Source organism: Chelonoidis abingdonii, unplaced genomic scaffold (assembly GCF_003597395.2).
Source record: "Chelonoidis abingdonii isolate Lonesome George unplaced genomic scaffold, CheloAbing_2.0 scaffold0003, whole genome shotgun sequence".
In the NCBI taxonomy this organism is placed as follows: domain Eukaryota; kingdom Metazoa; phylum Chordata; order Testudines; family Testudinidae; genus Chelonoidis; species Chelonoidis abingdonii.
In genome coordinates, this window is record NW_027424264.1 from 34,913 (window position 1) to 54,429 (window position 19,517).

A 19,517-nucleotide genomic window follows, 5' to 3' on the forward strand; every position below is an offset into this window, starting at 1 on the left:
CGAAAGCGCATGAAGTGGCATATGAATGTTTAGTCATATCGCTGCACATAAATACTTGCACACACGGCACTACACAAGGTCATTGCAAACGCGCTGTTCTACTTTTCACATTTAATAATCAGAAGAGACAGCAGTATCTCCATGTAAAGTAAAACAAACTTGTTTCTCTTAGCCGACTTGCTGAACAGAAGTGCAGCCAAGATGAACTGAATCTCTAAGTTTAATTGTGTTTTGAGTGCCAGTTTATGAGTACAATAAATGAAATCTACATTGTGATAGTTACACTTCACAATAAAGAGATGTTGTACCGAGTACTGATGTATGGGTGAATTGAAAAATACGTATTTCTTTTATCTTTTACCTAGTTGCAAATATTTGTATAAAAAATAACAAAGGCAGCCACTGTATACTTGTTATGTGTTGTAATAGAAATCAATGTATTTGAAAATGTAGAAAAACATCCAAAAATATTTAATATATTTCAATTGGTATTCTATTGTTGAACAGTGAAATTAATTGCAATTAATTTTTTTGAGTTAATCGCATTGAGTTAACTGTGATTAATCAATAGCCCTAGTTGAATTGTATCATGACCTGATGAAAGAGGGACCCCATCAACCCCACCTCCCCATGCTTTGTTATGACATGTACCCTGTACACTGTGCTCTATAACACAAAGTGGACACTTGTACAATACATAATTAAAATTAGTAGTAATCAAGGTTCCCCAAAATCATGTAGATACATAGCCACATATATTGCTGATGGGTAACTACACACTGCCCAGTGTCTGTCATGCAAGAGAGCCTCTTTAATACAATACAAATGCCTCCTTGCCTTGTAGAGGAAGCAAATAACCTCACCTTCCAAGGAAGCGGAAAGGCAGTGATTTGAGAAAGAAAAATGCCTGGGTCAATTATTGAGTGAAAGTGAGGAAGAGGATATGGGATGGGGAAAGAAGGTGAGAGCAAATGTGAGGTATTGGGTGAATGAGAAGGGAAGAAGAACGGAAAGTATAGCTGGAATAAACGTGGTGGTAGAGAAAGGAGGAGGGAATGAAAGCATCTGTGCTCATAGATTATAAACTTGAGATCAGGCAGCGATTCATTTTACTTACACAAACACCACAAATAATCATGATGATGACAGATCCTAAAGATTTCAACTGAATTGTTTGTTTCTTCTGTGTAACTTTTGCTGATTGGATTCTCCTCAGAATTGCTCTCACACATCAATCAGCTTTCAGCACAACCTTAATTCTATTTAAATATGGTAAAGCACCATGCACATCCATACTTCACTATAAATCATAAAACTACATAACTTAATAAAATTCATGTAAAAATCACAGTATAAAATGCCATACACAAAGCAAATTCTAAAGCAGTATATATCCTCCTCTGTCAATCCAGATAGATCTTATCTATTCATGTAAACGACAAAAAAAAAAAAAGGTAAGACACCTGTTTGAATAGGATGCAGATAGTTTCTTTTGAGAACGCAGATAAAAGGTTCCATAGGTTTGAAATGTCACATACCACAAAGGGCTAGTTCTAACTCACTCTCTAAAGCAGTGGTGCACAAACATTTCTAGTCGTGCCCCCCCCTTACCATTAACGGAATCTGTCCGTGCCTCCCCACCATCCATTACTGCACAGTCAAGGCTTCCTCAGCAGTGGAGCTTGGGCTGAAGACAGAGCTGGGGGCAGAACTGGGGATGGGGGAGGAGAGGAAATGAGAGCACAGTTGGACTGGGGACAGAGTGGAGCTGGGGGTGGAACAGAACTGGGGGCTGAACAGGGTTGGAGGCTGAGCTGGTCTGGGGATGGAGCAGGGTTGGCACTCACTCTCTGTCCCACCGTGGGGGCTGGCCCACTCTGCACCCCCAAAACATTTCTCCATGTCCCCTTAAGGGTCATGTCCCACAGCTTGGGGACCACTGCTCTAAAGTCAGAGAGAGTCTTTCCACTGACTTTAATAGGAGCTGAACTATGTCCCAAACCAGCAGCATGTATTGTACCACAATTCATTGCTGAACACCTGTACATTTTGTTTTTTCACAAGTTTTATTCCCAACTTTGTCTGAGCTCCTGACAGATTTAAGAATAAAAATTTTGTGAATGACAATAATTAGGGGGTCTTTATCCCAACTTTCCTACAGTCATTCATAGATAAGAATGCAAACATAATGTAGATAACAGGAAACTTCAAATGTGAGCTTTAATTGTAAGAATTGACCTGTCTAACTGAATTTCTAATACAGAAATTTAAGAAGATGCAATCCAGTTTTATTTAGAACACATCTGGCTTTTCACATTTATTAGCTAACTAAAACAAAGCAATTTATACCATGAATGTAACTTTCACAGTCCTAACTAGCAGCTAAGAAACACTCAGGAGGAATTGGATGGGTTCTAAAGGCTGAGATGTAAGCACTGGGTTCTTGTCAGGGGCGTGCAGGTGCATTTTTCAGTTGAGAGGGTAAATACCTTTATCCCGTCTAGCTGCAAAACCCATTGGACTCAGTGGAATTGGGCAGGAAGATCCATGTGCTGGGAGAGAGGGACATTATGAGGGATTTCACATTAGTTATACCAATGTAAGCAAGAGGGAATGAGCCGTCATGGAGAACTCTTGTACAGAAAAATACCCATCTTCTATAGCATACAGCAATTTAATCTTGAGCGTGTTAAAGTTAACACTGTAGTTATGCTGTATACTCAAAGAATATGCCCTTTCAGCATTTTAAGCAAGCTAACTGCCCAGTGCAACTGTTATCAAAATACAGCAAATCAACTAATAAAGAGAACAGATAGCTGTTAAACACTTTGGGCTATTACAGAAGAGGAGCTAACAAACTTAAAAATTAAAAAGATAATTTTTACCTAATGTATAATTATGCTGTGAAATTCACTTATGTATTAGTGAGGCTAACAGCTTAAGAAGGTTCTAAAAAGGAAGAAACAGTTGCTAATCTTAAAATAACGATGGTTCTTCAAGATGTGCTGTCCATACATATATTCCATTCTTGATATGCATGGACCCCATGATCTCAAGACCAGACTCTTTTGGCTACAGTCACGCCTATTGGGGCAATGCATGTGCCCCTAGTCTCCTCATGCCCTGTACCAAAGGCACAAAGGGTAGAGTGGGCCCAATCGCCCATTAGCTATTTTGTCAATACAGAATCCAGATGTTAAGGGACTCCATAGTAGCAGGGAAGGAGGGAGCATCTCAAACAACCACAGTTACTGTAAGGTAAGTAACCGTTCCTTATTCTTCAAGTGATTTTCCATACATACTCCTCTCTTGGTGACTCTCAAGCACTGACCTGATGAGGAAGAGGTGGGTGTTTGGAGTCCACCTAAACAAAGACTGTAGCACAGCTCTGCCAAAAGAAGCATTATATCTTGATGCTTCAATGAGGGAACATGTTTTATAAAGATATGGACTGAACCTCAAGTTGCTGCCCTGTGTATTTCTGAAATGGGTATGCTTCCCAAAGAAGCTGCAGATGATGTCTGAGCCCTATTGGAATGAGTCCTAACCTGAGCTGGTGGAATCTTAAATTGGCTAGCTTATAACAGACTAATGAAACTATCAAAAGTCTGAGGGTTGAAATAAAGAGCCCCATCAAGAAATGCCATAAAAATTTATTGGAGAGACTCGTAAACGATTTAGTCCTATGTAAATAGTACAAAAGTGCTCTAAAGACATCTAACATATGTAAACTAGCCTCCCCTGATTAGAATGTGTTTGGAGGGCGGGTGGGGGCAGAAATCTAGCAAATTAATTTAGTTCAAATGAAAATCAGTGACTATTTTATGCAAGAACTTGGGATGGGGCCTCAGGATGACCTTATCCTTATGGAATATTTTATGAAGAACGCCTGCCATAAGTTCCTGTATTTCCCCTATTCTTTTGGCTGATAATTGCTACTTAAATATTATCTTCATGGATAAATATAACAAAGAGCAAGTTGCCAGTAGCTCATATGGGGCTCTCATTAAACCTTCTAGGATAGTAGGGCAACTGTGGACTGCACATGGCCCATCAGGGTAATCCGCCAACAGGTCGCTAGACAGTTTCTTTACATTTGCACGGCCACCCACAGCTCCCAGTGGCCGCAGTTCGCTGTTCCCGGCCAATGGGAGCTGTGGGAAGCAGCACGGGCCACAGGAATGTGAAAACACATTATAATTGGTACCAGGAAAAAATAATTTCCCTCAAAAATCTGAAAATAAAAACAAAACCAACAAGCCCACGTGCCACCAGGCAAAAACTATACTAACTATAGTAAATATTAGTTATATTAATTGTTTACAATTAGGTAAAAAAATAGTTCTTGTGAAACAACGTGGAGTCCGGTGGCACCTTAAAGACTAACAGATTTATTTGGGCATAAGCTTTCGTGGGTAAAAAAACCACACTTTTTCAGATGCACGCGAGTTCTTGTGAGTGCATCATGACATAGACATTGCCAGCTATGGGGGATGAAGAGGGATCTGAGGGGCAGCTGGGCATGCTCTATCATTTATGCCCTCAGTACAGGGCACAAGGACATTCAGGGCGCATGCACAGCCCCGATGGATGCTGCTGGCCAAAAGATTCCAATCTCATGAGCATTAAGAATGGAATATATAGGGATAATCACTCAAAGAAAGAATTCACATTTCTATTAATAAAACATAATCTGCAATTACACTTGCTGGAATAAAACTGTAAAACACCTCATGTTCGATGGCATGAACTGATCACCAGCAGGAATCAGGAGAATAACCTCTCTCCTATAAGAGCAAAATTAGATACATTATCAAAGTTTTATAACTTCTTAAATATTGGCCACTATCAGAAACAGAATACCAGATTAAATGGTCCACTGATCTGTTCCAGGTTGATAATTCCTAAATTTCCATCTGAGAATTTATAAAAGCTGCTGATTTGGAAAAACATTAAATTCAATTCCAAGTATTAATTTTAACTGCAGATAATAAAGCAAATATGTAAAAATGTAACCGCCCTTCTCAGTATGCATTTTCTGAACGTATATTAAAATAGAAAAATCTTGAAAAAAACACAAAACGTGCAATAAAAGAGGAAATGCTCAGACTTACCTATAACTGATTCAACTGTATTACTGCCAGGGTAGAATGGGAGAGCTTTAGTACTGATAGCTGAGAGAGCTGTTGGGGATGAATTATCTGATCCAATACTGGAAGCCAGACTAGAAGTTATACTGGAGGTTATACTTGAAGCAAGTGGATTAATCACTGAAAAAACACTGAGATGGTTCTGTTTAAAAATATATAAATAAAATAAGCAAAATGCATTTGTAAACAAAATTATTAAAATAATCTTAAAAACAAAGATTTGGGAGACATTATATAGGTTATTTAAATTTGCACAGCAAAAGAATCTATGGAATTAATGAATTTAGGATCATGTTCCTGTGTATTTAACAGCAAATGTGCTTGACAAAGCTAGCACATTCCAACAGTCCAGAAATGGCTCCCAGAAAATATATGTCACAAAGGCAGTTATACAAGGGCTAGGATAGTTGGAGCCTGAGGAACAATTCCAAAAGAAAAAAAAAATCCATGCAAGGTGATTGAAGTCAATTCTGTATTCCCATATAAAAAATGATCATAGAAATTTGAGGTGTAAAAGACCTAGAGGCATTAGGTCATTTAATTCATTTCCTAGACATAAACATACAGACTCATACACCTATATATTACTGAAGCTAGAGTCCAAGTTAGCTAGCATAGTGTCAAAATATGACTGTACATATGGCGCTTATACCCCTGTCCTGCTTACCTCTAGCTGAGCCCTACTGACCCAAGGAAAGAGGTTAGGTCTTTAATTCAAGATATTTAATAAATTTGTAGGGAAAAAACTATCACCAGTTAACACTCTGAACAGGAAAATTAAGTTTCAAAAAGTTTGGAGTGAGTTTGTGCAGAACCCAATTTTTTTTTTTGTCTTTTAATTTAAAAAATTAACAAAATAATATCATCAAGTTTCAATAAGAGTGTACGGAACAGTGACTTATTGCATTGGTGCCTATGACTCAGGAGCACTGAATTTGCATTAATACATTAGTTCTCTGTTGAAGTGCTAAACTGATTTGTACCAAAATCTTTGGCAGTTTCCAGTCAGATTTCAGACCTGGATACACTATGGAAACGAAACTGGTTGTAGAACTGATAAACAATTTCCATATGGCAACGGACAAAGGCTAAATATGCATGTTGACACTAGTAGATATTTTTGTAGTTTTCTGATCCTGTCCATGAAGGGGTACTGTTGACTTGTCTCAAGATCTTGCACAAGTGGATAGTGTATTATGCTGACTTCATCAATTTCTTTTGCGTGCATCTCAAAGGATTATGGTGGGAGTTGCATCTCCTTCTTGAAAGTTTGATCTAAGTAAGCATTTCTACTGCACTACTCAATGAGATGTCTAGCTCTCAACTGTGAAGTCTCTTAAATTCTCAGTTCAATCACCTCTTTCATTCTAACTTCGATAGAATGCTTGGAGAAACTGTTGTATGCAATGCAGCTGTAGCCATGTTGTTCCAGGATATTAGAGAAACAAGGTGGCTGAGGTAATATCTTTTATTGGACCAACTTCTGTTCGTGAAATACTATAGAGTATGCTGTGTCATCAATATGCCAGTACTCCTAGATCTACAACTTTGCTTCCCAAGTATCCCAGTGTTTGAGTGAAACAGGAATCTATGAAAAGTAGCCAGGTAATGAATGAGACAGAGGACTGCAGGAAGAGAAAGGATGGTCTAGCGGTTAATGCAGTTGAATGGCACCCTAAAGCATGGATAGAATCCAATTCCTTTGCCAGAGAATTTCTATGTGATGCTGGCAAAGACATTTAAACCTAACATCAGAGGGGTAGCCGTGTTAGTCTGGATCTGTAAAAGGGGCAAATAGTCTATAAGGTGCCACAGAACTCTTTAAATCTAACACTTACTTCACAAGTGGTCACCAATTGGGTATTCCTCATTTTCTAGGTCCCTAACTTTAGTCCTTCTATAAATCAGATCTTAGGTCTCATCACTCACAGCTGCAACTGAAGTCAATGGGAGTTATGCTTTGAACCTATAAAGTGCTATAAAATATTAAGTTCTCTGAAAAATTAGGGCATAGGCATGTTAAACTGGGCACCCAAAAATTGTGTACACTTCTGAAATTAATGACTCTGTGCCTCAATTCCCCATCTGTAAAATAGAAACAATAATACCACCTTACCTCATAGGGATGTTGTGAAGATAAATTCATTAATGTTAGTGAAGTGTGAAGATGCTACCGTCAGGAGTGCCACAGAAAAGTTCATGACTAAATTAATAATTCCATATTCAGAGCATAGCTTGAATGGTGTGCAGTAAATACAGCATGGGGCCACACAGTGAGGATTGTGGATGAAACAAAATATTGAGTATCTTATCACGATGTGAGCACCATTCATCCTGTGCAGTGAATGAGGAAAAAATAGTATGTAATCATGTACTTCAAAACTCTGTCATAACTAAGGATACGGTTTGGTCACGGAGGTCACAGATTCCATGACGTTGACAGATCTCTGTGACTTCTTTGGCTCTGGCTTCAGACCCCACCGTGACCATACCCTGATTTTGTATATTTTTACCATGACTGCGCCATGAAGTTTGCCTAATTTTACCGTGACAAAATCATATCTATAATCATGATGCACCAGGGGGCAGAATTAAGAATACACAGGCCACCTTAATTATAGCATTTTGTACATTCTGTTTGATTTGCAACATTAACATTCTTTTAATGTAGTTTTTTGTATGTAGCTGTAGATAGAATGAGTTAGAACTACATTTATTACCTGATCCTGCAAACATGACACAAGTGTTTGATTTACATGGGACAACTTGTGTGTGAAGTTATCAGGACATGTCATGTGCATAAAGTTATCACATGTAATTGTTTGCTGGATCAGGGCCTTAGTTTGCACCTTGCAACAGCCCAGTAGCTGAGACAACTCTTCTCAACACACTGTTAGCTATGCATAGGTGGCTGAAACAGTAGCAGTAGCACCCAAAACACAGGCACATGGCAAAACTGAGTAGAAGTCCAAGGGATTTCAGATGCAGGGGCTAGCACTTTGATTGGTAGAAATGTTTTGGTATCTATGTGAGAGGGTGAGCGAGAAACAGCACAAGCTGAAGCAGAGAGAGAAAGCCAATCAGACAGTAACAGCAGGTTGGTATGTAGGCCTGAGAGAACATGAAGAGAGAAAAGCTGGCTGGGTACAGAGTGCTGGCTCATAGGCGCCGACTTCTGCTGGTGCCGGTGGGTGCTTGACCCCTCTCTGCCCCGGCCTCCCCCTCAGCCCCCGCTTCCACCCCGCCCCCATTCCAACCCCTTCCCCAAATCCTCGCCCCGGCCCCGCCTCTTTCCCGCCTCCTCCCCTGAGCATGCTGCATTCCCTTTCCTCCTCCCTCCCTCCCAGAGCTTGTTACGCTGCAAAACAGCTGTTTTGCGGCAGCAAGCGCTGGGAAGAGAAGCGGGGACACAGCGTGCTCAGGGGAGGAGGCGGAGGCGAGGTGAGGTGGGGAGCTTGGCTGCTGGTGGGTGCAATGCACCCACCGATTTTTCCCTGTGTGTGCTCCAACCCCAGAACACCCACGAAGTTGGCACCTATGTGCTGGCTGGAAAGACAGGTTTGGACTAGCGAACAAAGGAACTGTCTCCTGCTGTTTGCCCCCTACTGTGTTCAGGGAAACAGGACTTTGTACATTCTTTGTAAATAAACAAAATTGCATCAAATACCTAATGTCAATTTCTCCTCCTAACTGGAAAAACCTGCTAAGATTCCAAAATTTTGGCTAGCCACTAGGGTCAAAAGTGGTAACATTACATTCAACACTTATACAGCACTTGAAATGTGCAAAATCCTGTATAAACAAACCAGTTATGCTACTGTTTTTCATGGGCTTTGAAGATTAAATAGATTCATAAATGTTAAGTATTTATTAATTATTGTTAGGGCCTAACCAAATTCATGGCCATGAAAAACGCATCACAGACCATGAAATTTGGTCTCCCCCCTGTGAAATCTGGTCTTTTATGTGCTTTTACCCTATACTATACAGATTTCATGGGGGAGACCAGCATTTCTCAAATTGGGGGTCCTGCCCAAAAGGGAGTTGCAGGGGGGTCACATGGTTATCTTAGGGAGGTTGAGGTATTACCACTCTTACTTCTGCGCTGCCTTCAGAGCTTGGCATCTGGAAAGAGGCAACTGTTGGTCAGGCACCAAGCCAGGCAGCGCCCAGCTAGCAGCGCAGAAGTAAGGATGGCAATACCATACCATGCCACCCTTACTTCTGTGCTGCTGACTTCAGAGCTGAGTGGCCAGGGAGCGGTGGCTGCTGACTGAGGGAGCTCAGCTCCGCAGGCAGCAGCGCAGAAGTATGGGTGGCAATACCATAAGATGTCATCCTTACTTCTATGCTGCCCAGCTTTGAAGACAGTGCTGAAGCCAGAAGCAGCCAAGAAGTAAGTGTAGCAGTACTGCAATACCTTCCCTCCCTTGCCCCCCTTTTTGGGTCAGGACCCCTACAATTATAACACCATGAAATTTCAGATTTAAATAGCTGAAATCATGAAATTTACTATTTTTAGGGCTGTTGATTAATCAGTTAATTCACACCATTAACTCAAAAAATCGTGATTAAAAAAATTAATCATGATTAATTGCACTGCTAAACAATAGAATACCAATTGAAATGTATTACATATTTTTTATGTTTTTCTATTCATATATATTGATTTTTATTAGAACACAGAATACAAAGTATACAGTGCTCACTTTATATTTTTGATTAAAAATATTTGCACTGTAAAAAAGATAAAAGAAATAGTATTTTTCAATTCACCTCATACAAGTACTCTGGTACAATCTCTTTATTGTGAAAGTGTAACTTACAAATGTAGATTTCTTTATTGTTACATAACTGCACTCAAAAACACAATGTAAAACTTTAGAGATTCAAGTCCACTTGGTCCTACTTCTTGTTCAGCGAATCGCTAAGAGAAACAAGTTTGTTTACATTTACAGGAGATACTGCTGTCTGCTTCTTATTTATAATGTGAGAAAGTGAGAACAGGCGTTTGCATGACACTTGTGTAGCCGGTGTTGCAAGGTATTTATGTGCCAGATATGCTAAACATTCATATGCCCCTTCATGCTTTGGCCACCATTGCAGAGGACATGCTTCCATGCTGATGATACTTGTTAAAAAATAATGTGTTAATTTAATTTGTGACTGAACACCTTGTGGAGAACTATATGTCTCCTGTTCTGTTTTACCCACATTCTGCCATATATTTCATGTTATAGCAGTCTCAGATGATGACCTAGCACATAGTTTGTTTTAAGAACACTTTCACTGCAGATTTGACAAAACGCAAAGCAGGTACCATTGTGAGATTTCTAAAAATAGCTACATCAATTGACCCAAGGTTTAAGAATCTGAAGTGCCATCAAAAATCTGAGAGGGATGAGGTGTGGAGCATGCTTTCAGAAGTCTTAAAAGAGCAACACTCAGATGTGTAAACTACAGAACCCGAACCACCAAAAAAAGAAAATCAACCTTCTGCTGGTGACATCTGACTCAGATGATGAAAATGAACATGAGTCGGTCCACACTACTTTGGATCGTTATTGAGCAGACGCATGTCCTCTGGAATGGTGACTGAAGATGAAGGGACATGTGAATCTTTAGCGCATCTGGTGCGTAAATATCTTGTGACCCCAAGCTACAACAGTGCCATGAGAATGCCTATTTTCACTTTCAGGTGACATTGTAAACAAGAAGCAGGCAGCATTATCTCCTGCGAATTGTAACCAAACTTGTTTTGTCTGAGCGATTGGCTGAAGTAAGACTGAGTGGACTTGTAGGCTCTAAAGTTTAACATTGTTTTATTTTTGAATGCAGTTATATTTGTACATAATTCTACATTTGTAAGTTCAACTTTCATGATAAAGAGATTGCACTACAGTACTTGTATTAGGTGAATTGAAAAAAATTATTTCTTTTGTTTTTTACAGTGCAAATATTTGTAATAAAAATAAATATAAAGTGAACACTGTACACTTTGTATTCTGTGTTGTAATTGAAATCAATATATTTGAAAATGTAGAAAACATCCAAAATATCTAAATAAATTGTATTCTATTATTAACAGTGTGATTAATTGCACAATTAATTGATTAATTTTTTTAATCGCTTGAAAGCCCTACATTTTTAAAATCCTATCACAGTTAAATTGACCAAAATGGACAGTGAATTTGGCAGGGCCCTAATTATTGTTTATCTAGGTTCTTAAATGAAACCCACTGCTGTGGAATGAGTGGCACCTCTCTGGCATCTGAGTGGTTGGGGAACTGGAGAACAAACTGAGGTTCTGTAGCCAGGCCATACCATACCATAGGTTCATCTTCAAGGATACTAAGAAAGCTGGCTGTATTAATACAGTTAGCTATCTAGTCTGGATTTTGTCACTAAATCAGAGTTGCCTCTATTTCTAATCTTTACTAGTTTCTGTCCACCTTTTTTTCTTTTTCCTTCTTTTGGACGTTATGAATGTTATTTTCATAGGTTTTAAGGCCATTAGGGGCATTGTGATCATCTGGTCTGAGCTCCTGCATAACAAAGGCCATAGAATTTTACATTATAATTCCTGCTTCAAGGGTAGCAATCAATTCCTCCATATTCCTTGAATCTCCTGACTCAGTTCAAACCCCTATACATATATCACCCACCTCTACCCTCCTTCTTCCCTACACTCCTCTCTCCATGCTATTCTTTTTATCGCCTTCTCTCAGCTTCATACTTTTTTTCATTCCACCACTTATCTATCAAACATTCTCTCTATCTTGTTTTTTCCCCCACCAGTTTTATCTCCATACCTTTCCTTACCTGAATTTCTGTCTTTGTGCCTGAGATTTAAAGATGGTTGGAGCAGACAATGTGTCTTGCCATGTTTTATACTAACTAACTAACTAACTAGTTCTTAAATAGAGCTTTTCATCTGCAGATCTCAAAACACTTTCCAAAAGCTGGCCAGTGTCGTCATCTCCATTTTACAAATAGGCAAACTGAGACAGAGAGAGGTGAAGTGACCTGTCCAGGGTTACCCAGTGGACTAGTGGCAGAGTCTGGAATAGAACCAAGGTCTCCTGAATCTCAGTCCAGTGCTCCATCCACTAGGTCCTCTGAAGAGAAACAAGAGTCATAAAAAGCTGTGTTTTTTTTCTGCTGTATATAAAAGATAGTAAAATATATTAAACCTCTCTTTTTATTTTTCTTTGCAAGTTGAGAGACATCTGAGGATCTGCTCACTTTTCTGAGGTTCAATCCTGTGCCCTGGATAAACACTCCTATAATCTTCTAAGGATATCCCCTCTATAATCCTTCCCAGGACTTTGCAATAACCAATGAAGAGAGCACCAGCAAAGAATCCTTCCCATATTTCACACTGAGCCCACCATGTCCTGAGATAGGATTTTAGGAGATTAGTGAGTGGTGTATGTATATACAGTGCAGGTCTCATCTAATCTCAGAATTTAACATGGGGAAATAGATTCAATTAGTGTAATGGCCCAACCATTCCCAGTCTCTGTTTAAAGTTAATTCTATCTAATTTGCATATTAATTCGAGTTCAGCAGTCTCTCTTTGGAGTCTATTTTTGAAGTATTTTTGTTGCAAAATTGCCACTTTCAAGTCTGTCACTGAGTGGTTAGAGAGGTTGAAGTGTTCTCCCACTGGTTTTTGAATGTTATGATCCCTGATTGTCAGATTTGTGTCCATTTTCATTCTTTGCATAGAGACTTCCGGGTTTTGGCCAATGTACGCTCTCCTCACAACCTTCTATGGATCATGCTCGATTATCACGTTCAAGGTTTTTTCTCCTGCGCTCATAGTCACTCAATTGATCGGACACCCTACTTACAGTTGGTGCTGAGTCACTTCTTCCACTTGTTCGTGTTCTCTGTATGTATAAATCAAGTCTTCTGTTGTGTGTTCCATTCTATGCATTTGAAGAAGTGAGTTGCAGCCTGCAAAAGCTTAATGCTGAAATAAATTTGTTAGTCTCTTTAGAGGTGCCCAAGGTCCTATACAAACTTATATGTTAACTGACTGAGAACAGTCTAACTGTTTACAACTTACTAGGAACCAAAAACAGAGAGTAAAGAGAAAAATGACAGTCACTGAGAGCAGACTGTGCGCCATACATACGGAAAACACTTCCAGCAACAGTTCACAGGTGGTAGTAGAAAAGAACTGAGTGAGAAATGGTCAGCTGGGCCTTCTATCAACATCACATATTGGATCAGCATGGCAGGCACGCAGAGTGCCTGAGCCATCCAATGGGTACGCACTGAGGGAAAATGTCCAGTAACTGTGCTTGCACAATGGACACACCTACAGTGGAATGCACATGTGCAATCAACTGAGAAGAATTAAGAGTGCCAAGCATTGTTTGCCTTCTCTACGCTCTAACCACCACACTCAAACTGGGGAATCCTTGCAGGTTTCCCCCAATCACAAACGCACATGAAGATGGGGATTCCATGCTCTCCTCCTACCTCACCCTGGTAGGTACACACACACACACACACACACACACACACACTCTACTCCTGAGGGCATTCTGTGCCAAAAATTAAAAATTCTGTGGCAAAAAAATAAAATTTTTGCACACAATATTTTAAAATTCTGCAAATTTTATTTGTCAGATAAATGTGGAGGCTCCAGCATGGCATTGGGGAATACAGGCCACTGGCTGCACAGAGATGGGAGATCACTCTGCAGCTCCACACGGGACACGGACTCAGCGGTGAGGCTGCACCCAACCCTGACACAGAACAAGGATCGAGCCTGCCCCAGAAACACCCCAGTGCTTTGTCCCTCCATGCCAGGTGCACCAGGCATGGAGGGACAATTCAAGTATGGAGGAGCTTAGTGTGGGGGGATGCAGGTGAGGGTTGAGAGGGTTCTGTGTGGGGCCATCTGGGTGCAGGTGACTCACTGGGGGATGCAGGTGCAGGGCAGGATCTGGATGCACAGGGGCTTGTTGGCGTTTTTTGGATGCAACAGTAATGGGATTCTGCAGGGAGATCCAGGTGAAGGTGGCTGGGGCTCTATGAGGTGGGTGTCTGGGTATAGTGGGGACAGAGCTCGACAGGGGGTCTGGATGTGTGGGGCTCAGTGTGGGATCCAGATGCTGGGGGAGTGGAGCTCAGTGGGTGGGATCCAGGGGCAGCTGGTTGGGGCTTGGTGGGGTGGGGATCCAGATGAGAGTGGCTCATCGGAGTAGTCCAGGTGCAGTGGTAGTGGGTCTCCTCAGGGGGGTTCTGGGTGCATGAGGGGTGAGGCTTGGTGGGAGGGTCTGGGTATGGGGGAGGGTCTGGATCCTCAGCGGCTGGGGGAGCAGCTCCCCGTAGTGATCCCTCCCCCTGCAACTGAGGAGAGATGGGTGCAGGAAAGCGCGGGGGGGAGTGTTGCGTTTGCAGAGCTTCCTGCAGCTGGGGGAGAAATCTGGGGGTGGGTCTGACCCAGCCCTGGATGCCGTGCAAGGAAAGAGGAAGTCCCGTCCTCCCCAGCCCAGCTGGGACTAGCAGCTGAGCCTGGCGCATGGTAGGAAAGACCAGCCAGGTCTTCCCCAGTCCTGCCTCGTGCCCTACAGTGATTTAACTCTCTGCCAGCTGCCATGGGCACCCAAAACATGCTGCTGGGAAAAGTTGCATGACTGCTCATAGACTCATAGACTTTAAGGTCAGAAGGGACCATTATGATCGTCTATTCTGACCTCCTGCACAATACGGGCCACACAATCTCACCCACCCACTCCTATAACAAATCCCTAACCTATGTCTGAGCTATTGAAGTCCCCAAATCATGGTTTAAAGACCTCAAGATGCAGAGAATCCTCCAGCAAGTGACCCATGCCCCACACTGCAGAGGAAGGTGAAAACCCCCCAGGGCCTCTGCCAATCTGCCCTGGAGGAAAATTCCTTCCCAACCCCAAATATGGCGATCAGCTAAACCCTGAGTGTGTGGGCAAGACTCATCAGCCAGCACCCAGGAGAGAATTCTCTGTAGTAACTCAGATCCCATCCCATCTAACATCGCATCACAGGCCATTGGGTATATTTACTGCTAATAGTCAAAGATCAATTAATTGCCCAAATTAGTCTATCTCATCATATCATCCCCTCCATAAACTTATCAAGCTTAGTCTTGAAGCCAGATATGTCTTTTGACTCCACTGCTCCCCTTGGAAGACTGTTCCAGAACTTCACTCCTCTGATGGTTAGAAACCTTTGTCTAATTTCAAGTCTAAACTTCCTGATGTCCAGTTTTATATCCATTTGTTCTTGTGTCCACATTGGTACTGAGCTTAAATAATGTTTCTCCCTCCCTGATATTTATCCCTCTGATATATTTATGAAGAGCAATCATATTTGTCCTCAGCCTTCTTTTGGTCAGGCAAAACAAGCCAAGCTATTTGAGTCTTTTTCATAAGATAGGTTTTCCATTCCTCGGATCATCCTAGTAGCCCGTCTCTGAACCTGTTCCAGTTTGAATTCATCCTTCTTAAACATGAGAGACCAGAACTGCACGCAATATTCCAGATGAGGTCTCACCAGTGCCTTGTACAACGGTACTAACACCTCCTTATCTCTACTGGAAATACCTCACCTAATGCATCCCAAACGCGCAGTAGCCTTTTTTCACAGCCATATCACATTGGCAGCTCATAGTCATCCTGTGATCAACTAATACTCTAAGGTTCTTCTCCTCTTCCGTTACTTCCAGCTGACACATCCCCAGTTTATAACAAAAATTCTTGTTATTACTCCCTAAATGCATGACCTTGCACTTTTCACTATTAAATTTCATCCTATTACTCCAGTTTACAAGGTCATCCAGATCTTCCTGTATGATATTGCAGTCCTTCTCTGTATTGGCAATACCTCCCAGCTTTGTGTCATCTGCAAACTTTATTAGCACATTCCCACTTTTTTTGCCAAGGTCAGTAATAAAAAGATTAAATAAGATTGGTCCCAAAACCGATACCTGAGGAACTCCACTAGTAACCTCCTTCCAGCCTGACAATTCACTCTTCAGTATGACCTGTTGTAGTCTCCCCTTTAACCAGTTCCTTATCCAACTTTCAGTTTTCATATTGATCCCCATCTTTTCCAATTTAACTAATAATTCCCCATGTGGAACCGTGTCACATGCCTTATTGAAATCGAGGTAGATTAGATCCATTGTGTTTCCTTTGTCTAAAAAATCTGTTACCTTCTCAAAGAAGGAGATCAGGTTGGTTTGGCACGATCTACCTTTTGTAAAACCATGTTGTATTTTGTCCCAATTACCATGGATGTCAATGTCCTTAACTACTCTCTCCTTCAAAAATTTTTCCAAGACCTTGCATACTTCAGATGTTAAACTAACAGGCCTATAGTTACTCGGATCACTTTTTTTCCCTTTCTTAAAAATAGGAACTATGTTAGCAATTCTCCAATTGTACGGTACAACCCCTGAGTTTACTGATTCATTAAAAATTCTTGCTAATGGGCTACCAATTTCATGTGTCAGTGCCTTTAATATTCTTGGATGAAGATTATATGGGCCCTCCGATTTCATCCCATTAAGCTGTTCGAGTTTGGCTTCTTCCTCGGATGTGGTAATACCTACCTCCATATCCTCATTCCCATTTGTCATCCTACCATTATCCCTAAGCTTCTCATTAAGCCTCATGAAAGACTGATGCAAAGTATTTGTTTAGCTATTGAGATAATTGCCATGCTTTAGATTGTCTTTAACTATCTCACCCATCGTCAGATGTTGCTGCTTTCTTTGTTCAGATCTCTTATTTATAGGACTATAACCTGTACTATTGGTTTTAATTCCTTTGCAAGTCCAACGTCTAATGCTTTTGGCCTCTCACTTATATCCCTAACATGCATATCTGACCTCAGTTAATGTAGCTCCATGTGATCACTCCGATCTTCTTACCCTTGTAGGCTTTTCTGTGTTATTCTAATCATTTTCTAACCGTATAGCTTCTTCAATTCCACTCCACTCCCTAACTATCTGGTAATTTTTTAAGTTGACCCCTTTTGAAAACCAAGAATCCTAGGCAAATCATAGTTTTAATCCTTCAGATTTTAGATTAGACATTAAGGCCATGGTTTTCATAAGTAGTTTGTATGTGCAAATACATCCTGTATGCTTGCTTAAAGACAAAATCGGGAATCCAACTGCAGGAGCTACAAGTTTGGTCCAATCTGAGTGGAGAAGGTATCAGGTGCGGAGCGTACTTTTTCCTTATTGCCGGTTTAACTAGCGAGTCAATTCCTAATAGCAGACACAGTGTCTTCCACTGTTTACATTCCATGTTATTTGCTAGTGAAACAAAAAAATCATTTTTAAATCAAAATTAATATTTGAGCCAAATAATTGCTCTCCCCCCCAGCTTCAACAGAATCTAGAATTTTGGTGGGGGTGGTTTGCCACATCCTGAGAGTAATGCGTATTTGCATGCCCAGATTAGTAGACACTGTAAACTAACACTGTTCACTACAATCCCCATACCAAGATGCAATATGATCGAGTTCAGCCTAGCACGTGACTTCTGACACGAATCAACAGCAGAAGATCTTTATTGCTGTTTATCTGGAGCCAGAGCCCTGTTGGACTGGTTACCCATGGGGGTTCCTAACTTGCCGTACTTACTCGTGCAGGCAATAATCAGAAATTAAACCAAGGAGAAGCAGCACCTCGTCTGTATATGTGCTCGCTATAAATACCTATAAATCAAAATAACTGTGCTTAAAGCTTCACTTGTTTATTAGTCTAAAACAGTGTTCACCCAAATCCTTTATTCAATGTGTCTGCGTTCTATTTACAAACACAGTTAGATATCAGCGCATCCAAACATAGTTCCCCTGTGGTCTGCCCAGGGTCTCAATTTCTCAAACACATGATTCCACGGAGGCCAGATCTCCTGTGACTGGGGAACTCAAAGGAAAGTCCACAATGATCAAATCCAAATTCCCGTCCTGTCGCCCTTTATGCTAATTAATTGCTACAATTTATTCCAGATGGGGCCGTCGCAATGCCGGAATAGGGGAATAATCATTTCCCTGATGTCTGTCGCAATGGATGCGGGGGGCTGGACTAGTGCCAGCCGAAGTGATGGAGGGGTGCTACTGCGTGGTGTGAATCCATCAGCTATCTGCATCCAGGAAAATCTGAGCCCTATTATTATTACTAGCACTTGTCCTCCAGTCTATATCTGGGAAGTTAAAAGTCTCCCATGATCACACAATTCCCATTAGTATTTACTTCATTGAAAAAACATTAAAAGAGGTCTCTGCACCATCCATATCAAATCAGATCCCCATGGTCTGTAGCACACCCAAGCACATGTTATCTCAGGGGGACAGGCTCTAGTAGCTTTCTATTTCCCAATGTGATTTTTTGGCCCCAGACAGACTCTGTCTTATCCATTCCATCACTTCTTATTTCTTTACAGTCTACCTCATCATTGATATACAATGCTACTCCACCACCTTTGCCTTTATTTTCTGTCTTTCCTAAACAGCACATAGCCTTCAATACTGTACTCCAGTCATGACTACTATTCCACCATGTTTCTGTTTCTGTTATCCCTATAATATCTGGTTTCACTTCCTGCACCAGTAACTCTAGTTCCTCCATTTTGTACCTAGGCTCCTCGCATTAGTGTACAAACATCTTAATTTTTGCTGTTTGGCTTCACTGACATTCTTTACCTGATTAGGCACAGACATTCTACCACCACTATCACCAGTTAGACTGGTATCTACACGACCCTTCCTCCGTACGTCTATTCTCCTACCCATGGCTGTATCCTTTCTTTCTTTGTTTTCTTCCCTCTCAATGTTAAAATCCAGCGTGGAGATTACCTGGACATCTCCCAACCATCTCCCCCAAATTCCTAGTTTAAAGTTCTCTTAATCAGTTGTGCCAGCCTCCATTCTAGATGTCTATTTCCCTCCCTACTCAGCTGAAGTCCATCCCGAGAGAACAGTCCTCTGTCCATGAATGTTTCCCAGTGGCCATACATCCCAAAGCACTCCTTATAGCACCACTGCCTTAGCCATCTGTTGATCGCCATAATCTTGTCATACCTTTGTTGCCCTTCTCTAGGAACAGGCAGAATCCCACTGAAGATCACCTGAGCCTTGATTTCCTTAAGCGTCTTCCCCAGCCTGGCACAGTCTCCCTTGATACATTCCAGGGAGAATCTAGCCATATCATTTGTTCCCTCATGAAGGACAATCAGTGGATTCTTTCCTGCTCCAGTTAGGATCCTCTTCAGCCTCAGGTCTACATCCCATATCTTAGCACCCGGCAGATAGCACAATCTTCTGTTCTCTGGATCAGCTCTGGTTACAGGCCTG

The 19,517-nt window shown here is 41.2% G+C and overlaps 1 protein-coding gene across 7 annotated transcripts in view; it reads right to left on the bottom strand.

The window, feature by feature from the left end:
* UNKL (unk like zinc finger) overlaps positions 1-19,517 on the bottom strand; it is a 131,262-nt gene that overhangs the window by 26,459 nt on the left and 85,286 nt on the right. For all 7 annotated transcript variants that reach the window (XR_004374905.2, XR_004374904.2, XM_075061297.1 and 4 more), the window contains one exon: positions 5,115-5,292. Coding sequence is in view for 5 of the 7 variants with exons in the window: in XM_075061297.1 (XP_074917398.1) it covers positions 5,115-5,292 (178 nt within the window). In the remaining 2 variants the exon portion in view is untranslated. The remainder of the gene's footprint in view (positions 1-5,114; positions 5,293-19,517) is intronic.